Here is a 20,576-nt window from a genome sequence, read left to right on the forward strand (position 1 = left end):
TTTAGAACTAAAAATGATTAAGATTAATAGGGGTGCCCAAACTTTTTCATAGGACTGTATAACACTGCCTGTGCCCAATTATGAAGAGTCTCCTTTGGTTACTAAGTGTTGCATATTTACATGCACAATGTAAGACTTATCTACTGATAATATGACAAATCAGCGAGGATCAAAAGCATATTAAGACTGAGTCAATCTTTTTGCTTATGTTTTTAAAGGTGCAACCTCACAAATCTCTTTGTTGGAGTCTGGTCCTGGTGTGATGAAACCAACAGAGACTCTGGACATGACCTGTAAAGTGACCGGAGCCGCCCTCACTGATAACTCAAATATGGATGGTGTACACTGGATTCAACAGACTGAAGAGAAAAGTCTAAAGTGGCTGGCTGTAATATGGCATGATGGGAATACGGTTTATGATCAGTCTCTTCAGGGACGTATAACTCTAACAAGAGACACACAAAAAAGAGAAGTTTATCTTAAACTCACTGGAATGAAACGTGAAGAATCTGGGATATATTATTGTGCTAGAAATAAACATAGCACAGAGAAACACATTAACTGAGAACATGAACACAAACTCATTTACAGGTCTTTGAGCACTGGAAGTTCACACAGCGGAATTTTCATGGCAGAATACCCTGCCAGCCCCCCCCCCCCCCCCAACCAAAAAAAAATTGTACCTTCCAATGATTTCAATGGGAGGCATTAGTTTCTCTTTGTATTAGCTAAAAAAAAAGTAAGCCATTGCAAATAATAAAATAAAAAACCTCCTGCCCAGTTTGAGCAGATTCTGTCCAAACTGCTCATTGAACTGAATGGACACTTAGGGCACATTTACTGAAAGTAATTTGGAGAGAAATTTGAGGCAGTCTTGAGCATGAGCTCTGTGCCACAGTTTCCACAGTAAGGGTGCATTCAGACTACGTAACGCCGGGCGTGTATGAGAGCCGTACACGCCGGCATTACGGCAGACTGCCGAACACTTCCCATTCACTTCAATGGGAGCGCTCGTAACAGCGGCGTTTACGAGCGCTCCCATTGAAGTGAATGGGAAGTGTTCGGCAGTCTGCCGTAATGCCGGCGTGTACGGCTCTCATACACGCCCGGCGTTACGTAGTCTGAATGCACCCTAATACAGCCACAGAAAACATTGAAAACAATTGGAGATAAATTTAAGGTGCAATATAGAGCTGATTTTGAAGTTTTTGGACTGAGTATAGTTAAGCTTTGTGATATACATTATTGACAAATTATTGGACAGACAGTGCAAACAGTTATATCTCGGCCATTATAGAGTGTAGAACAGTGGCGTAACTAGAAATGGCTGGGATCCAAGGCAAACATTTGACATATTCCGCTGCACAAGCCGCATTCCTGCACACACTATTATGCACTATAGTGGCCCCTGCACACAGTATTATGCACTATAGTGGCCCCTGCACATAGCATTATGCTCCATAGTGGCCCCTGCACACACTTTTATGCCCCATATTGGCCCCTGCACTCAGTATTATGCCTCACAGAAGCCCCTTCACACAGTATTATGCCCCATTGTGGACCACCCATGAACAATTATTATACTCTGGGGTCATTTCACACAGAGTATAATGATCGGAAACCCAGGGGAGGACACAAACATAAAAAACAATGTTACTTACCTCTGGCTTACTGGCTCTGGCGCTCTCTTTGCTACTTTCGGCCATCTTCAATGTTGGACCAGACGTCACGAGTCAGGCCTTCTTCGTGATGCATAATGACGCTAACCTGGCCTACGTGACATTTGGGACATCACCAAACAGGCCTGCAGACTGAAGGAGCACAGTAGAGGTAAGTATAATGTTTTTTATGTTTCCTCACCTACACTGGGCCTCCAATCATTATACTCTGGGGTCTGAAAAGACCCCGAAGTATAACAATACCAGTGTTTGTTGAGGTTCGCCAGCCCTCAGCCTCACATACCAATCCCTGCCGCTGATCACAGCCCAGATGAGAGGCTGTGAGCAGAAGCAGGGATTGGTAAGTATATAGGGCCAGTCACCTGCTGGGGTTACTCCTGCAGGTAATGGCTTATTAAAACAAAACACATCAGGCACCAGCCGGGCCCCCTAATGACCCAAGCCCTGTGGTAGCCGCCACCCTGGTATTTATGCCACTGGTGTAGAAATTGATGTACCTTCCAAAGAAAAGAGATTGTGTGCTTCCTGGTCATGCTGGTCTTCCATCAGAGAACGAGAGTGGAATCATCCTGATGTACAGCCAGATCTCGGGTCCTGTTTTAGATCTATGTACAGAAGTAAACCTGCAGACTCTGACAAATGGAAGGCGCCAGCTAAAGCCATCCCTTCAGTAGCCAAGCTGTCTCACAGATCATATTCTCCAGATGATTCTTCCTTACTCTGGGATGCTGAAAAAGTCATATGCTAGTTCTGCAGCTCTAAATAAAGCAACGACTTCTGCAGTGCCTGTGTCTAGAGCTCTAAGAGGGCAGCTCTCACAACTATGCAATGACATTGAGGATAGTGTCCCTAGGAATAAACTTCTTTGACAGGTTTGAAAATGGCAGCAGATTATACGTGGAACTTCCCATTGGGTGTCTTCTGTGCTTTACCCAAGAATCAAGCACTTACAACTTTGTGAGGAAAGTAAACTGGCTTAAACCCTGAAATGAGAGGTTTCCTTACCTTTTAAACCTGGGAGTTTTTTTTTGTTTTTTTTTGGAACAGCCTTGGAAGAGGTGTTGAAAGCTAATAAAGATGGGAGGGTTATGGGAAGGAGGAGGGGGGACTCCCCCTTACAAAGGAACTTCATTGTTAGCAAGCAAGTGGAAGGAAAATTGTTCCATTAGTCATAGATAGAAATCTCCATATACATGCATGCTCAACTCAGCCAAGAATGCATGTGTTCACAAAAATAAAAATGTATCACGCCCCTGGGACTACTGGAGGACATACAGGGGAGATATTAAGTTAACAGCCTGTGACGTCTTAGGGCTAGTTCACACGGGGCATGAGGGGGCAGATTATGGCACGTCATAATCCTCCCCCTCACAATGGAGGTCTATGTAGAACGCCAGGCTACTTTTTTCCATGAGCAGCATGTTGCTGTACGAGCTGTCCTTTCTTCAAGCGGATTCTGCAGCTGAATCAGCCGCGATGTCCGCCTCGCGACAGCACCCTCCAGACTAGGCCCATTCATTTGGGCCTAATCCGGAGCGGAGAGCCGTGACGGGATGCCGTGCACTGCACCGCGTAATTGCGTGTGAACTAGCCCTTATACCTGCCGTCACTAGAAGCTCACCCCTTCCTTGCAGAGACACAAAATCAGAAAGTATAACCATTTACGACCTATGAAAGCTAATATTCTGAGTTTCAATATTCTTTCCAAATAAAGCATACATCTGATTTGTTAAGAAATTGTTATTTAATGAATATTTTACTTTTCAATCATCACCTCTGCAAGTAATACACTGAACAATATTTTACACAGCAAACGTATATACAAAAAAAGTCACAATCTTTAAATCAATGCTACAAAATATACAGTACAATAATCTAAATCCCAATTGCATGGAGTTGGAAAAGCACAGAAACATTACTGCACTGTACAGAATAAGCACACAAGTTTTACATCGACTAGCATTTTAGTACTATTGCTGCCCATGGAAGTTGGTTAAACAATCACTGTGTATAAAAATGAACTAGAAATCCAGACGGAACGGAGTGAAGTTACAATATTTCTGTCTTACCTACTCAGTATTATGGAGAATGACCCCTACCTCTGCCACAAAATATAGGCACCAGCAATGACAGTACTGTGGCTTAGTCATAAAACTGAGTAAACAGAGGCATCTTTTAACATGAAGATTGATAGAGCAAGAGAAAGAGGAGGTCGATTTTTGCCTGGAAACTACCAATTTAAATTCTTTTAACTTTTGAACAATTTTTGATTTTCTGGCAGAATGTGACATTAATAAAGTCTGAAATATACTTTATTAAAGTGAGTTCTACAGCTCCCAAACATATTCAACTGCAGTTATGTATGACACTTTTGTAGATTTAGATATAAATCTCTTTCTTATGCAAATTAGGCAGTTGGTGCACTGGGGGCGGGCCTGCAGCCCAGAAAGCACCGGTCTTGCTGCTCAAAGATGGGTGATGTCATAGCAGTGAAAGGATCCACTGCACTGGATAGCACAGGCAGGACATAGTAGAGGTCTGAGCGACAAGAGCAGTGCTCCAGGGAGCTGGAGACCTGCCCCCTGTGCACCAATTGCCTTGCATAGGTTTTCAAAGTAATTTTTCACCAAATCTACTATATATATATATATATATATATATATATATATATATATATATATATATATATATATATATATGTTACTGTTACTTTGATAAATGTGTTAAAATGCATAATATCCGGGTATTATACATAATAACCTATAAATGTGGTTAATGTAATAATATGTATTCAATTTATCATTTTAACCGGTTATTTTACATACAACCCAAATGCTCTTGGCTGAAGTGATAAATTACAATATTTAGGAAGTACAGAATTTTCATCAGTGCTTGTGAAATAAAAATGACAATGTTTTATTCAATGAAAAAAACTGTTTTATTCTCACAATTTGTAAATGAACAACTTTCTACTTGTAACAACATAGCAAACTGTCATGGCATGTCAAATTACATAGTAAGAGGGCGTTCACACTTGCGTCCGGAGTCCGGTGTGTGTTATTCCATCTTCAGCCCCGGCGAAAATGGATAAGGGATAGAAACCCGGCGGTCAGCTTTAAAACCCATTCACTTACTGAATTTTTGTACAGGGTACAAAAACAAGCTTTTTCCTTATATTAAAGGCCTGCAGCCTGTCCACAGGGAAACATTTTTTTTTTTAGCCGAACAAAAAGTCCTGCATGTTCGACTTTGTGTCCGGCTAAAAAAACAGGTTTCCCGCAGACACCAGTGGTCACTTTTACTTACTCATTCAAGTGAATGGGTTGCAAAAGGGTTGTCCCATCTCAAGGATCCTATCTATACTGGTAACTTATGTAAATTGAAGCCTTTTTCTAAATATATTGCTTTAGAAATTCTACTTTGTTTGCCTAGTATGTGACTTTATTCCTCCCATTGTTTACACTGCATTGCTATAATCACGGACCTGGGAGATAGGACAAGTGACATCACTTACTTACTGCAGAAGTGTTGTTTGTCCCGTTCAGCAGTAGGGATGATGGGGGGGGGGGGGGAATACAGGAAGTGAGAAGCAGACACTGCATACAGCCTGGCTGAAAGGCTGACATGGGAGAACTCCTTTAAAGATGACCGCAGGGTTTCTGTCCCCTGTCCAGTTTCCCTGGGGCTGAAGATGGAAACCCGGCAGAATGCACACATCGGACGCCGAACGCAAGTGTGAAAGAACCCTAACCCTGGCTTCTTGCAGCTACATTTTCCTGAAAGACATTTTCCCCTGCAGTTACATCTTTTGAAACCTTGACTACCTGTGATTGAGGATTTCCTGGCACACTCACGAAAAGTCACAATTACATCTGGGACTTCCTCTTGTGAAATGAAAAATTCTCCTTACAAATAGCAAACTGGTTCCTAGAATACTTTTGAGCCAATCGTCCTTTCTTAGTCTGCAGAATGACCCCAGGAATGTTCCTGGAGTCCCTCCAACCCCTGTCGACATCAGGAATAGACAGGTTCAAACCTACATAAGTGTGATCCAAAAATACATATAGATTATAGCTCACCATTCAGATATGACCGATTTATCGGGGTGTACGACCAAACTCCTCTGGACTCATGAAGTGTAGAGACATATGAAGAAACACAGTGTTTGACTTCTGCAAAATTTAACTTTTAATCTCACATATTAAGATACCATTACAAAAAAACAAAAAAAGAGACAGTTAAAAACACCCTTGGTGACGTGTTTCGGGGTCTTCTACCCCTTAGTCATAGTGCATCTAACTTGAGTGCAGACCGCAGGCAGACTCAAGTTAGATGCGCTATGACTAAAGGGTAGAGGACCCCGAAACGCGTCAGAGCGTGTTTTTAACCACTTTTTGTATGTTTTTCCGACTGTCTCTTTTTTTTTTTTTTTTGTAATGGTATCTTAATATGTGAGATTAAAAGTTCAATTTAACGGAAGTTGGACGCTGTGCGGACTATTTCATCGTTTCTACATAAGTGTGACATTTATCATACTAACCAAACGGTGCGGGATATTATTCATAACATATTAATATGATTAATTCTGTAAAATCTAAAATATGTATCGCATTATCCATTATGTATAATACCCGGTTATTATGCATACTACCCACATTTATCAAAGTAACAGTAACATACATATAAGAAAGGTATGCCATTTATCACTGTAATGTGCTTTGTGGTAGCAGTTGAGTATGCCTGGGGAAGATTGTAGACTCCCTTTAAAAAAAAATTTCAGTGTTGGATTTTCTTCTCATTTTACTCCATGGAAGCGCTCTCTCTATAAGCAACCGTTATCCAGCCATGCACCACTTGTTTGATCATTTTTTTAGTGGACACACTGTTGAAAAGACTACATTCTCTATAAGACTAATGTTGACACAGTTTTGTGCAGTGGTGAGCAAAACCAAGAGACTTGTAAGGGACATCAAGAGGAAAAGCCCATGTCATGCTCAGAGAATGGCTGCCGTTTTCTTTGTTCAGCTATCTTTCATTAGATGCTGAGCAAACCTCTCAATACGCTCAATTTTGGCAGATCAGAAACACTGATCAAGCACTGGTCCAGCCCTCATCAGGGCTAAGTAGCTAAATGCATTTGAAAGTTGACAAAATGCTGCATTAGCTGTCAATAACAGTAAAGAGAATACAGGTGGCCGGGAACAGGGACTGGTATCACCAGACTGGTCACTGTTTCCAGGTAGCATAAACATGGCAACCAGCAGCAAGCACTGGAGGCATAATGAGCAATAATGAGTATCTGGCAAGCCACGCAAGATAAATAGAACCATTAGCTTAAGCAACAATGATCCTGGAGATGGGAATACCGCCTTAAAGATCAGTTTTTAGCCTATGAAATGTCAGCATGTATGGTCAGGGTCAGCACATACTTGCTGACTCTATTAAATACTTAAACCTTTATTCTTTATACCACTTTCTTTGAGGACCACCCCTACAAAAGATCATTTTTTTCTGTGCAAATGTGGTTGGTCGCGCACTGAGGTATCATTGGATCTTGCCAGAATGGCTAGAAATATGTTTTATTTAAAACAAAAATATTAACTTATTTGAGGATAGATTTTCAGTTTTGGGGGTTTCATTTTTTTTTTTTACTCTTATTTGGGCTTATTTCAGTGGGCCATGGAGCATATTATACTATACTTCATAAAGGCACTATTTAATTTTCTGTACAATGTACTGAGAATGGAAAAAAAATTTAAATTTTGCCATTTTCATACAGATTTCATTTGTATAGCGCTCAGTGTGTGGTATAAAATACACAATACCTTATTCTGTGGGTCAACGCAATTCTGACAGTACCAAATATATAGTTTTGTTTTTTTTAAATGTTAAATGTACATAAATTTTAAACTTTGCAAAATAAAAAAAAATAATAATAATTTTCATTTCCATGTACAGAGCTGTTCAAGGCATCATTTTTTGTTAGGCTGTGCGCCAATAACATTTTGGCCAAAATGGTGAAAAATGCAATCCAGACATTTTCATTTTTTTTCCGCTACTTCCACTTCATTGTATGGGATAAACATTTCAATAGTTTAGACATTGCAACATCTGAAAAGACCTAATGTGTTTGTGAGTATTTTTGTTTATTTACTTATAGGAGCCGTCAGGTTTGCGGCTGCATGGTAGAAGAACAGCTGCCGTCATCTCCTTATGGGATCGGCGATCCGTTGCTGAATTTAAAAATGAAAGTGACCACTCAGATGTCATGACTGAATCTGACCACAGCATGAGTGGTTACATGTCTGTGATCAAAGACATCTCTGATCATGGCCACTGCCACATATAATAGGAGTAGCAAGGACCCCATATTTCAATCACTGACATCTGCTGTAATAGTATGGTAGATTATCTTTCAGGGGTTAAAAATTGCATAAAGACTTTCAGCTAATATACAAGTTTAAAAATTATTTTAATTAAAAAAAAAATTTGAAGAAATAGGAAATTTATTTACACACATTTATGAAAATAGAACAGTCACAAAATCCTTCTGCCAGTAAAAACTCCTCTTTTCTTCAAGGGCCCGGATAATAGAGATTTTACAACAATCTTTTTTGGCCTTGACAATATTCCTCTTACAAGTACTATACACTTAAAATAGTGTCCAGGGTTAAAATATTACTATATGTGTCACGGTTGTAGATTTTGGAAAAAATAGCTTTGAAGTTTTATGCAAATGAAGCAGCTGGTGCACTGGGGGCGGACCTTTAGCTCCAGGGGCACTAAAATTACTGCTCAAATAGGATGGGTGATGTCAAAGCAATAAGAGGATCAACTCGCACTGCACAGCGCAGGAAGGAAATAGTAGGGGTAGTGGGTGCATAAGTAGTGCTCCAAGGAGGCGAAGGCCCATCCCCAGTGCACCAATTGTGTTATTTGCATAAGACTTTAAAGAGTGTCATACATAAAATAGATATGTTGTTCATCCCTGTAACATGCTCTGTAACATGGTGGTGACAGGTGAATATGCCTGGAGGAAGTGACAGACCCTCTTTAAATTTGATGCTTGCAAATAGAATGTGACAGGATAAAACATTGCATTTTTGGTTATGACCATGCATATTAAAACTCTTTCCTTTTACTGCATACTTTGAGTGAATTTTGTCTTGTAGATTCATAATTTCAAATTTTTGGGATATGGATACATAAGTGGTCATAAAGAGTGCTGCCAACGACTAGACATACAGTGGCGGACAAAAAAAAAAATAAAATAATTGAACCGAAAATGATTTCTTGTCTGTTTGCATTTCTATCCTCTTCTCCACTGGTGGTGCATTTTTTTGGCCGCCACTGTAATTCATAATTCCATTAAAATGGCGCTTTAAGTAATCTGAATAAAGCTTTGTGTGTTCAAAGGTTGTGCTAATATTTTAACAGGCAATATCAAAAAAATTTCAACGAACAATTGAGAGCATAAAATATTACACAATTCAGGACATTTATGATAACCAATAAATTCCCCAAAAAAATATAGGAGGCAATGCAACCTCTTTATGTTGATGTTAATTCCCAAACAACTACAGTCTTGACTTTACTGGTTCACCAATTATTTCACATCATTAAAAGGACACTTCAGATAAAACAAAACTTCCCCTTGTAGTACTGCATGTGTCAGCCTCTCATCTGTTCTTTCCGTGCTGCTTCTATCTTTATATATCACAGGGATGGTTACATAGCAGTGGTGTTAATCTTTTGACATGCTTTCTCTACAAGATTCTTTTTCCATGATTTTATCCCTTTGCATTCATAAGCTAAGTGGCACAAGTCAAAGGCTGATAGATTACGGATTACAGATACCATTATGGATGATTAACTGCTGTAAAGGGTTTTTTTTCCCAGTACAGAATGTTATACCAGATTATAACAGAATAAAATGCTGATTTCATTAAAAGTCATCTGTCTATATAGTTTAATAGACTGGTAAAATGCAGCATACTGTATATGCTGTCACAAACACGTCCAATAAGTCAATTCCAGGCACTACAATATGAGCGTTCCAGCCATCAAGAGCCATGAACAAAGCTGTGTGCGACAGTTTCTAAACACAGATTATCCAGACGGGTTTCGTTCACATAGCATATAGCCACATCATTTGAGCGGGTCTCTGGGGTTGTAAACTGTAGTAAAGTTTTTAGTCTCTGAAAAGGGCCACAGATTTGGTCATTTTCCATTGTACTCACTGGAATGATAAGCAAAAGTTTTAAAAATTTGCCCAGTTCATTGAAAAACTCCTTAACTTCAGGGCTAACTGACTTGTAAAGGCTTACAGCTTCTGATAGAGAAGTGTAGCTGTTTTTGTGAGCAAACATTTCCAACTGGACCTTTAACATACGAACATTGAACTCTGGGTATTTGGAAAGTACTCCAAGTTTTTGCTCGATAACATTATCAGATTCTCCTTTGCCTGCAGCAAGCAAGACATCTTCCAGAATGCAATACTCCATAAAGCCTTGCTGAAAGAACTGGACATCTAGCTGAGATACAATTGCATCAATCACTTTGAAATATTCAGTCTTAAAATAATCCTCCTTAGAAGCAGCCATTTGTGGCTGTGCCACCTCCGAACTTTGAGAGCCCAACGGTCTCTGCTGTGGAATGGATAAAGGTGAAAGATTAAGTTTAATAACAAAATCTTCTGCTTGTCTTAGGATATCCAACACAGGAGCTTCTTGACGTACCCTCGTTAGTATTTCTTTTACCATCTTTACTTTCTTCAAAGTGTTCAACATTAGCCTGTTCTGGTCATCAAAATTAATATTGAGAATATTTAATGACTCCAGTACGGCCCTTATAATAAGCAAACTCGCAACTGTATTCCCTTCCATAAATTCTCGTAACAAAGCATGAGCTCTCACGCTGGAAATGCCTGCATGTGTTTGCATCTCTCTTAGACCTTCTATGATCAAACCATAATGCTGAATAACAGTGTTTATCAGTGCCAAGTTAACAAACCACTTAGAAGAACATAATACCCTTGTATGGCATGTGACATTGGAAGTCACCTCCGCAAATAAAAACTTAAACTTGGACGTTTTACTAAATAATTTGCACAAATCATTTACAGAATACAAGGCCTGTTGTAAAAGGAGACTTGCATAGCTAGCATTTCTTGCCAAAAAACTGCCACAAGGAGCTCCACAATGGACAAACCTTGCTAATGGTTGTTTCTGTTTCAGCAAAGCTTGTGACTCCATATAGCAAGGAGATGTGACAGATGATCCCTCAAATGCAATTCCTCTTAGAAGATCAATAGGCAAAGAATGGCGATCGAGAATATCTAAGATAAGATTTGCAGCAGAAGTACCAGTGTCCTCCATGGGATCGAGAAACCCAATAAATTCCTCTTGAGGATGCATGTCTGAATCCAAGTATCGCAAAAAAAGGCTGAGTTGATGAGACTCAGGATTTTGGATGCTGTCTATTATTATAGAGTAGTACATGGAGCCTTGATTCACTTCCCTTGTGATCAAAGATGTGATCTCATTGCTCATTAAGCCAATTATTTCATGCTGGATTTCAGGATTAGTGAAATTTTGATTTGTCATAAGCCAGTATTTGAACGAATCATTGTCTTGACCTAAAAATTTTAAAAGTTCAAATAAGCTCTCTTCAATGGATTCATGAGTATGAAATGTGTGACCTCTATGAATCAAAAACCGTATGGAAGAAATCAGTTTGTTCAGGCAAAGAGTTGGAATCGCCTGTCTAACTTTTCGTTGCTGTTCCAAAGCAGCTTCTCTCTTCTGATTCTGTAAAGCATGCATTAGTTTCCATGTGGCAAACTCATGGCTTTTAGACTTTTGGTGAGAACCAAATTTTTCCCGAGCCTTTTTCCAATTAGAAAATCCTACAGCTGTAAATACAGAATCTCTTCTTCTAGTAGAACCCAGAAGACCCATGCTTTCAGCCTTTCCACAAGTAAAACAAAGAACACCTTTCAACTGGGGGCTGTAATGAAGCCATGGGAAATCTGTATACCAAGCACTCTGGAACCTTAGTTTCCGAGTTCCAAAACACTGTGGGGGTACAAGCTCTGCTGACGGCTGAAATGGCTTATCAACATCAAAAAATTTGGTTGCGTTTTCATCTATCGGACAATGATAATTCGTGCTGGAATCTAACACCTCCTCAGCAAATGCGTTCAAGCTCATATCAGCTTCATGGGAATGGCTGCTTGACTGTGTCACATCATCGCCATACAGACCGAAGCCTTTTAACCAAGCCTCTTCACAGCAGTCACTCTCATTCTCATCTTTGATTTCTTTCTTAATTATGTCCATATTAATAGGGCAAAATCTTTTTTCTTCCATTGCTATTAAGTCATCATCATGTGGTCGTTTATAGGGAGGATAAGACGAATCCTAAAAAACACAAGATAAATCTTAAAATATAAGTTGTCAAACCTTTCACCTACTCTTTACGTTCTCTTGCAGAAACATTCAGAAAAAAAACAGACAACTAAATAAAAACCTTTAAAATTAAAAGGGCAAATCTTTATTCTGAGGTGCCACTGATGGGATTACGGTAAATTGGGCATTTTGGGGTGTATTTAAAACATTATATATATTTTATCTTTCCTTATTAAAAGTCATGTTTTATTTTTGAAAACACTAAGTTTTCTAACTTTCTACATACCGTATTTTTCAGACTATAAGACGCACCTAGGTTTTAGAGGAGAAAAATAGGGAAAAAAAATTTCAAGCAAAAAATGGTAAAATATTTATTGTATGGGAATTGTAGTTTTGCAACGGCTGCAAGGCCACATTGACAGGTGACCCTGCAGCTGTACGGGGATGTATAGGGTGTTTTTTTTGTGGGGCCAGGTGTACTTTTTAGTTATACCATTTTGGGAAATGTCTATTGCTTAGATCACCTTTTATTTAAATCAGAGGCAAAACGGTGAGAAAAACCTCGCCGCACAGGAGCCGGCCTGCAACTGAACTTTTTTTTTTTTTTTTTGGGGGGGGGGGAGGGGTTTGGGGGGGGAAAGGACATCTCCAGTGGGCATCTCATCTCCGCTGTAATTTTTACAGCAGAGTTGTCGGAGCTCGTGCCTGCGATCTCCGATTGCAGGCATTAAGCTTCGGTATTTGACCCGGCATCCGCTATAATAGAACAGCGTATGCCGGGGAGTGTGTTAGCCGCAGGCACAGGGTCTGTAGTATTGACACGCTCCTGCCGCTACAGAAATCCAGTGGTGGCAGAAGTGTGGCGGTGGCACATTCGACCCTCATTTTCCTCCGAAATTTTTTGGGAAAAAAGTACATCTTATAGCACGAAAAATATGGTAAATTGGCCATTAACATAGGATAGACCTTCACCAATAATATCTTATGACATACTGCATTTCTACAGCATATTTGAAGTTAAATACAGGTACCAAGATCATATTCTTTTTATGCATTACGAAGAGCCCCCATAAATGCAATTATTTTGCATATTGCTTCTTACAAAGAACATCCTTTTCTAAAGGTCGGTTCACATTAGTGTATGTATTCCGTCTGGTTAGAGTCCGCATGGAGATCCCCAGACAGAATACAATCGCAATTGCAAGCGCTGTGCACATAAAGCACATGGACCCTATAGACTATAATGTGGTCCATGTGCTTTAACTGCACAGCGCTTTCAGTTGCGTTGGTATCCCGTTGGGGTGGGGGGGAGGTCCTCATAGGACTCCCCTGGACGGAATCCAAATGCTAATGTGAACCAGGGGTGGGTGTCAAGAAACATTTTTATTATTGCAGTCCATTTGTTTTTCTATGTACTAAGGGTGAAAAATAACTTGCTGTCAAGACCCTCAAATTGTCCACAATCTAATATATATTTCTTATCCCGAACAGAGCCTTTACAGATTTATATATCTTATATGATATGATGTTCTTCTTTAATGTTGGCCAATATTAGAATAGTTGCCACGATGTGCTATGAAGGTTCAACCCATTCACCAGAAGATATAAAGCTGCATAGCTGATCATGGGGCTGTTCTGTTTGGGAGCTCCAGAAATTTCTGTGACTAAAATCAGTTCCTTATCCTGAGGATAGGTCATCAAGATCAGATTGTCAGGGGTCCATCACCCAGTACCCCCAGTGATCAGCTGGTTTACAGAGATAAAATTGGAATAAAAATTGGTCAAAACGTCACGAATCCCCCGAAATATGAAAAACATACATATAGTACGTATTGCTCCTCCTCCCCAAAATAAAAAGGGTACAGGTGTCAGAATATGGCGACCAATAGAAAAAATATTTTTCTGCCACCCCATTCAGAAGTTTTTTCAGCGTCTGAGGACATTGTTGAATATTATAAGTACCATTGTAATGTACAATTTGTCTCGCTAAGAAGAAAAACATGCCCTCAGACAACTATATAAGAGTTATCTGCATTGAGAAAGCTTTTAAGCCCTATGAAAAACACAGCAGAAAAAACACAAAGGGAGACGCATCACTTTTTTCTGCAGTGTTTTTCATTGCGTTTTTCTTCCCGTTAAATCCATAGGGAAAACATAAGCATTTCCGCAGATAAAATAGACATGCTGTAGTTTACAAAAATGCTGTTTTTTTCTCAGTTTTTTTTTATTTGCTTCTGTGCAATGTGTGGATGGGATTAGCCAGAATCTCAATCACTTTGCTTGTACTGTAAAACACATTTTATCTGCTGCATTTCTGCAACGTGAGGCCTTAGCCTGAAAGCTTTCCTTTCACATCATTCATTGGACCTCACAAATGTAAGGGAAAATATAATATTACTGAAACCTATAACACTATGAGCTATACACTAAACCTGATCAGGTGTCACAGCCATAAACTAGATGATTAGTATCACACTGTATGTCTAGCACTGGAAAGTTACCAGCCCGGTGCACATGATAAACCTATACACAGAACTATAGGAACCAGTACTTACTGAAGTCCCCGCCTCCATAGCCCCAATATACAGTATATTTCTCTCCACAATTCCAGACTACTAACAACAGCACTTCCGAGGGTACAAGCTGTAGGAGGAAGGACCTTTGATGACGTAATGACCATGTGATCAGTCACCTGTGTGGGAGGGCTCAGAAACCAGACTGCTGTACAGAGGTTCTACTGTACTGTAAGCTAAAGGACCTTTGTTGATGTCATGACCATGTGATTGGTCACGTGTGGGAGGGTGAATAAAGGACTCTATAAAGGACCTTAGATGATGCATTGATGGTTTGGCCATGTATGTTTGTGAGAGTAGAGCGGGGCTAAGACGTCCTGATAAAATCAGAACTACACAAAACTATTCTATGACTACGCTTTATGACCACGCTTTATGAGCTGCACAGCTTTATTTTATCTCTATACACACAGCTCTACACTGCACCTTATACAGAACTCTGCACTGCACTCTGTATACGCAACACTGCACGCTGTATACAGAGCACTGCACACTCTTTTCCACACACAGCACTGTATACTTGTTACCACACGCAACTCTACACTGCACTCTATACACAGCACTGCACACTTTTCCACACACAGCTCTGCACTGCACTCTGTATACACAGCACTGTATACTTGTTACCACACACAGCTCTGCACTGCACTCTGTATACACAGCACTGTATACTTGTTACCACACGCAACTCTACACTGCACTCTGTATACACATCACTGTATACTTGTTACCACACACAACTCTACACTGCACTCTGTATACACAGCACTGCACACTTGTTACCACACACAACTCTACACTGCACTCTGTATACACAGCACTGTATACTTGTTATCACATACAACTCTGCGCTCTGTCTATATACACAGCACTGCACAGTTTCCACACAGGGCTCTACACTCTGTCTCTACACACAGTACTGTACTGCACACTTTGTCTCCACTTCACACTTTGTCTCCACACACAGCTCTTCCCCACCCCTCTGTATACACAGCACTGCACACTCTTTTCCACACACAGCTCTGCACTGCACACCTTATATTTACACACGTGTAACTCTGCACTGTATACTATACATATACACACAGCTCTGTACAATATATCAATGGTTACCAAACTTTCTGAAGGCAGGATCCACTTTGGAGGAGAATTTTGCCGGGGACCATCCTCTACTGTACTTTTTCACATTTGAAAAATGAATTTCCCTACCTGTATTCTGCCTTTTTTTTATTCTGCCATCAGGAGTTTTGGGGCTCCATAACAACAACATTTGCACCCCCCCCCCCTTCTCATTATATCTTATAGTTCTTGTTCTGGGGCCCTCATATAGTGTGTGTGTGTATATATATATATATGTGTGTATATATATATATATATATATATATATATAATGTTCCCCAGTGCTCCCCACACTGAATAAAATGCTCCACAATGTCTCCATACAGTATAATGCTCCACAGTGCTCTCTTCCCCACACTCATACACAATATAAGGTTTCACAATGCCTACCACAAAATTTTGGTGGCACTTTTGCATTGTAGCTTAGGCCAAACCACTTGAAGAAATGCCTTTGTTATTGTGCACTTGCAAGTCGAAAAACTGTCCAAAAATATTGATAAATGTGGTGTAAAGCCTATTGTACTGACAGTTTTTTGGCACAATTACACCCGAATTCTGGTGCATTTTGCTTGATAAATTTCCACCACAGTGTATAATAAGGGGGAGGTGAGGAAGAATAAGAAACACTTCCACTCACCTTGCAATACATCTCCCAGTGATCCTCGTGCTGTCTAGTGGCATACTGTGGTCACTCTGTGTCCTCTAATAACATCAGTGCACTCCATATGATTGCTGAGGTCCAATCAAAGGCCTCAGCATTGACCCCCAGTGCGGGTGACCTCAGTCAGAGAATAAAGAGGACCAAGGGACTGTAGTGCACAGCATAATTACTACTGATGGTTCCGACCCCCCGATCGGATCTTCCCACAAACTCCCAAGGGGTCGCAATCCATAGTGTGGGAACCACTTCTCTCTCTCTCTGTTTATCTACATATTCTTGGGGAACACCCCTGGGAGCACATGCTGTCGGTTCCAAATTAAAAACAAAATGGTTGCCCGTACGGGGAGAACACAAAGCGACACATAGCCAAATGTATATCTAAGTGCTCTAAAGTTTATTACATGTTACTTAGCTTTTATAGAGGAATAATGGCTGTATGATAATTTAGGCATAACAAACTACATCACATAGAAATATGAATTATCATTGGTCAGAGTACAAAATGGGCGTTTACAAATGATAAATACGTGCATAAGCAATACATGAGTTAACACATGGTTGCCCGTGTCATCCATTTTAGTGTAATTATGTAAGCACAGTCTGATAAAATGAGTGCCATGACCGTCCAGGTTTCATGCTAATGGATGCTACACAAAACAAGAGATTAGAACCGACTTCATATCTTGTGAACATTATGTGTCTTGTTATGGAACATGATATACTTAGGAACATTCCAAACCTTTCCTCTAAATAAGACAAAAGAGCAGAACTGCAAATCTCAAGGTTTAAGCAAACTACATGACAGACAACTTTTTATATAATGGAGACTTTCAGATCAAGATGGCGGAATGCTAATCTCTCTCTTTACACAGATATTTTCCCCTCACAATATGTATATACACACGTAGACAAAATTGTTGGCACCCGTTATTTAATGAAAGAAAAATCCACAATGATCACCGAAGTAACTTGAATCTGACAAAAGTAATAATAGATCAAAATTCTATGAAATTGTAGAAATGAAAGTCAGACATTGCTTTTCAACCAGGCTTCAACAATTTAAAAAAAAAAAAAAAAAAAACTCATGAAACAGGCCAGGACAGAAATGATGGTACCCTTAAACATAATGTGACCAAAAGGACATGTAAAATCAAGGTGTGTCCACTAATTAACATCACAGGTGTCTATAATCTTGTAATCAGTAAGTGGCTTGTATATAGGGTTACAGATACTCCCTGTGCTGTTTGTTGGCCTGTATATAGGGTTACAGATACTCATTGTGCTGTTTGTTGGCCTGTATATAGGGTTACAGATACTCACTGTGTTGTTTGTTGGCCTGTATATAGGGCTACAGATACTCCTTGTGCTGTTTGGTGACATGGTGTATACCACACTCAACATGGACCAGAGGCAGCGAAGGAAAGAGTTGCCTCAGGAGCTTAGAAAGAAAATTATAGACAAGTATGTTACAGGTCAAGGTTATAAAACCATCTCCAAGCAGCTTGATGTTCCTGTGACTACAGTTGCACAATTATTCAGAAATGTAAGATCCATGGGACTATAGCCAACCTTCTTGGACATGGCTGCAGGAGGAAAATTGATGACAAATCAAAGAGACAGATAATACGAATGGTAACAAAAGAGCCCAGAAAAACTTCTACAGAGATTAATAGTGAACTTCAAGCTCAAGGAACATCAGCGTCATATCGCACCATCTGTCGTTGTTTGAGCCAAAGTGGACTTTATGGGAGATGACCAAGGAGGACTCCATTGTTGAAAACAAATCATAACAAACCAGACTGGAAATTGCCAAACTACATGTTGACAAACCACAAAGCTTCTGGGAGAATGTTCTATGGACAGATGAGACAAAAATCAAACGTTTTGGCAAGGCACATCAGCTTTATGTCCACAGATGGAAAAATGAATCATATCTTGAAAAGAAAAATGTCCCTACTGTGAAACATGGAGGAGGCTCTGTTCTGGGGCTGTTTTGCTGGATCTGGCATAGGGTGTCTTGAATCTGTGCAGGGTACAATGAAATCTCAAGATTGATGCAGTGCTCCAAGCTGGGAGCAAACTTTTCTTTCCTTTTTCACTCTTTTTTCTCTGTATCTTCAAGAATCCGGTAACTAAGCAATCTAGCACTATGAATTAGCAACTATAAATCGAATGGAAGACCCTGTGGAGTATTTTGTTCCTTTTGTTTTCCATTGTAAAGCATGGACAATGACAAGACCTGGTTCAGCTGGTTTCCACATGTGCCTGTTACCATCCCCCCAGCTAGGACAGCATGGCTCACCATGCGGCATGGAGGAAAACCTACATGGAAGTGTGGACTTCTTCTTCAAGGAGATGATTTTTGGCGTCTATTGCTGATGTGTGAAGATGCCTACAGCTGACTGGTATTTCTTTCTTTTTATTACTGTGGACACGTGGGACTCTGCTAGAGCCTGGGAACCTACCATCACCCACCTACCCCAGGAGTTATGGAAGCTTGGCAAGAGAGCAGCACCATGTATACCTGGATGGTCTCTGACTTCCTTGGGGCAGTAGAACACTGTGGTAAGAAGGAAGGAGGAGGGCTTGTGATGAAGGACATTTTGGGCATTTTTTTTTTGTGGTTAAAAGGACAATAGTGCTGATACAAGATACCAAACTATCAGCTGTGAGCAGGAGATCTCACTACCTACCAAGAACTACCACATGTTATCATAATAGCTGACTATGTCCCCCACCTCTGCAAAATTTTCTGCTTGTTATATCTACATGCTGTGACCCCCCTCCTCGTGTCCTACAACCAAGTCGGCTGTATTATTATTATTATTAACATCACTCCGCACAGAGAACTAAATGATCCTGCAGTGTGTCTGTGTTTCTTTCTTTTTTTAGTTGCTCTGATTCCTAGGATTTCTCTATCTGCCATGAGCTTGTATGTGTTTTTTTCTCTTGTTATATACTACTGTACCATCTATGAAACTGTATCACTGAAATTTCCCCATTGTGGGACTATTAAAGGAATATCTTATCTTATCAAGGGATTCTAGAGAGAAATATGTTGCACAGTGTAAGAAAGCTTGGTCTCAGTCATAGGTCATGAGTCTTGCAACAGGATAATGACCCAAAGCACACAGCTAAAAACACCCAAGAATGTCTAAGAGGAAAACATTGGACTATTCTGAAGTGGCCTTCTATGAGCCCTGACCTAAATCCTAATGAGCATCTCTGGAAGGAGCTGAAACATGCCGTCTGGAAAAGGCACCCTTCAAACCCGAGACAACTGGAGCAGTTTACTTATGAGGCCAAAATACCTGCTGAGAGGTGCAGAAGTCTCATTGACAGTTAAAGGAATTGTTAGATTGCAGGGATTGACTCAAAAGGTTGTGCAACAAAATATTAAGTTAAGGGAACCATCATTTCTGTCCAGTCTTGTTTCATGAGTTTTATTTGTAAAAACAATTCTGTTGAAGCGAAAAGCAATGTCCGACTTTCATTTGTTCATTTTCATAGCATTTTTGTATATTATTACTTTTGTCAGATTCAAGTTATGTCTGTAACAAATGTGGGTTATTCCTTCATTAAACGAAGGGTACCAACAATGTTGTCCATGTATGTACATACACGCAGCTCTGCACTGCATACTATATCTATAGGTACACTGCAATGTGTTCTTTACATATATTTATATATATTTACATAGAGCTCTGCACTGTATACACAACATTCTGTACTGTGTACTTTTCATTTTTAGTTGAATAGAATGGTGCAGCAGTCAGGCTTTCTGCTCAATCACTCAGGATTCAGCTAGTGATGCATACTGTACACCTACTCCATCTATATGCAGGGAAAAAAAACAGAAAGACCCCAGAGCTCCACAGGACTGAGAATCGCTAAGTGTTATTTGTTTCCTATATAGCACAACTATAATGTGGGGCCAGTGGGACATTATTGCCTGGGAACCACTAGGGGACATTTTTACTTGCATGGGGGTTACTGGGGGATAATATTAGTTACCTTAGGGCAACTGGGGGACATTATTAGGTGCTTGGGTGCCATGGGGAACATTAAAGGGATTCTATCATAAGAAACCCTTTTTACAGTAAATACACGTAGGAATAGCCTTAAAGGAGTTCTC

The 20,576-nt window shown here is 40.0% G+C and overlaps 1 protein-coding gene across 1 annotated transcript; it reads right to left on the bottom strand.

The window, feature by feature from the left end:
- Nucleotides 1–8,229: 8,229 nt before the first annotated feature.
- LOC142208333 (zinc finger MYM-type protein 1-like) lies at nucleotides 8,230–14,732 on the bottom strand. The gene is made up of 2 exons (XM_075276775.1): nucleotides 14,644–14,732; nucleotides 8,230–12,100 (listed from the first exon to the last, which is right to left on the bottom strand). The coding sequence occupies exons 1-2, from the start codon at nucleotides 14,659–14,661 to the stop codon at nucleotides 9,743–9,745; spliced, it is 2,376 nt and encodes a 791-aa protein (XP_075132876.1). The 5' UTR covers nucleotides 14,662–14,732; the 3' UTR covers nucleotides 8,230–9,742.
- Between the last annotated feature and the right edge of the window lie 5,844 nt (nucleotides 14,733–20,576).

This window comes from Leptodactylus fuscus, chromosome 1 (genome assembly GCF_031893055.1).
Source record: "Leptodactylus fuscus isolate aLepFus1 chromosome 1, aLepFus1.hap2, whole genome shotgun sequence".
Lineage (NCBI taxonomy): Eukaryota > Metazoa > Chordata > Amphibia > Anura > Leptodactylidae > Leptodactylus > Leptodactylus fuscus.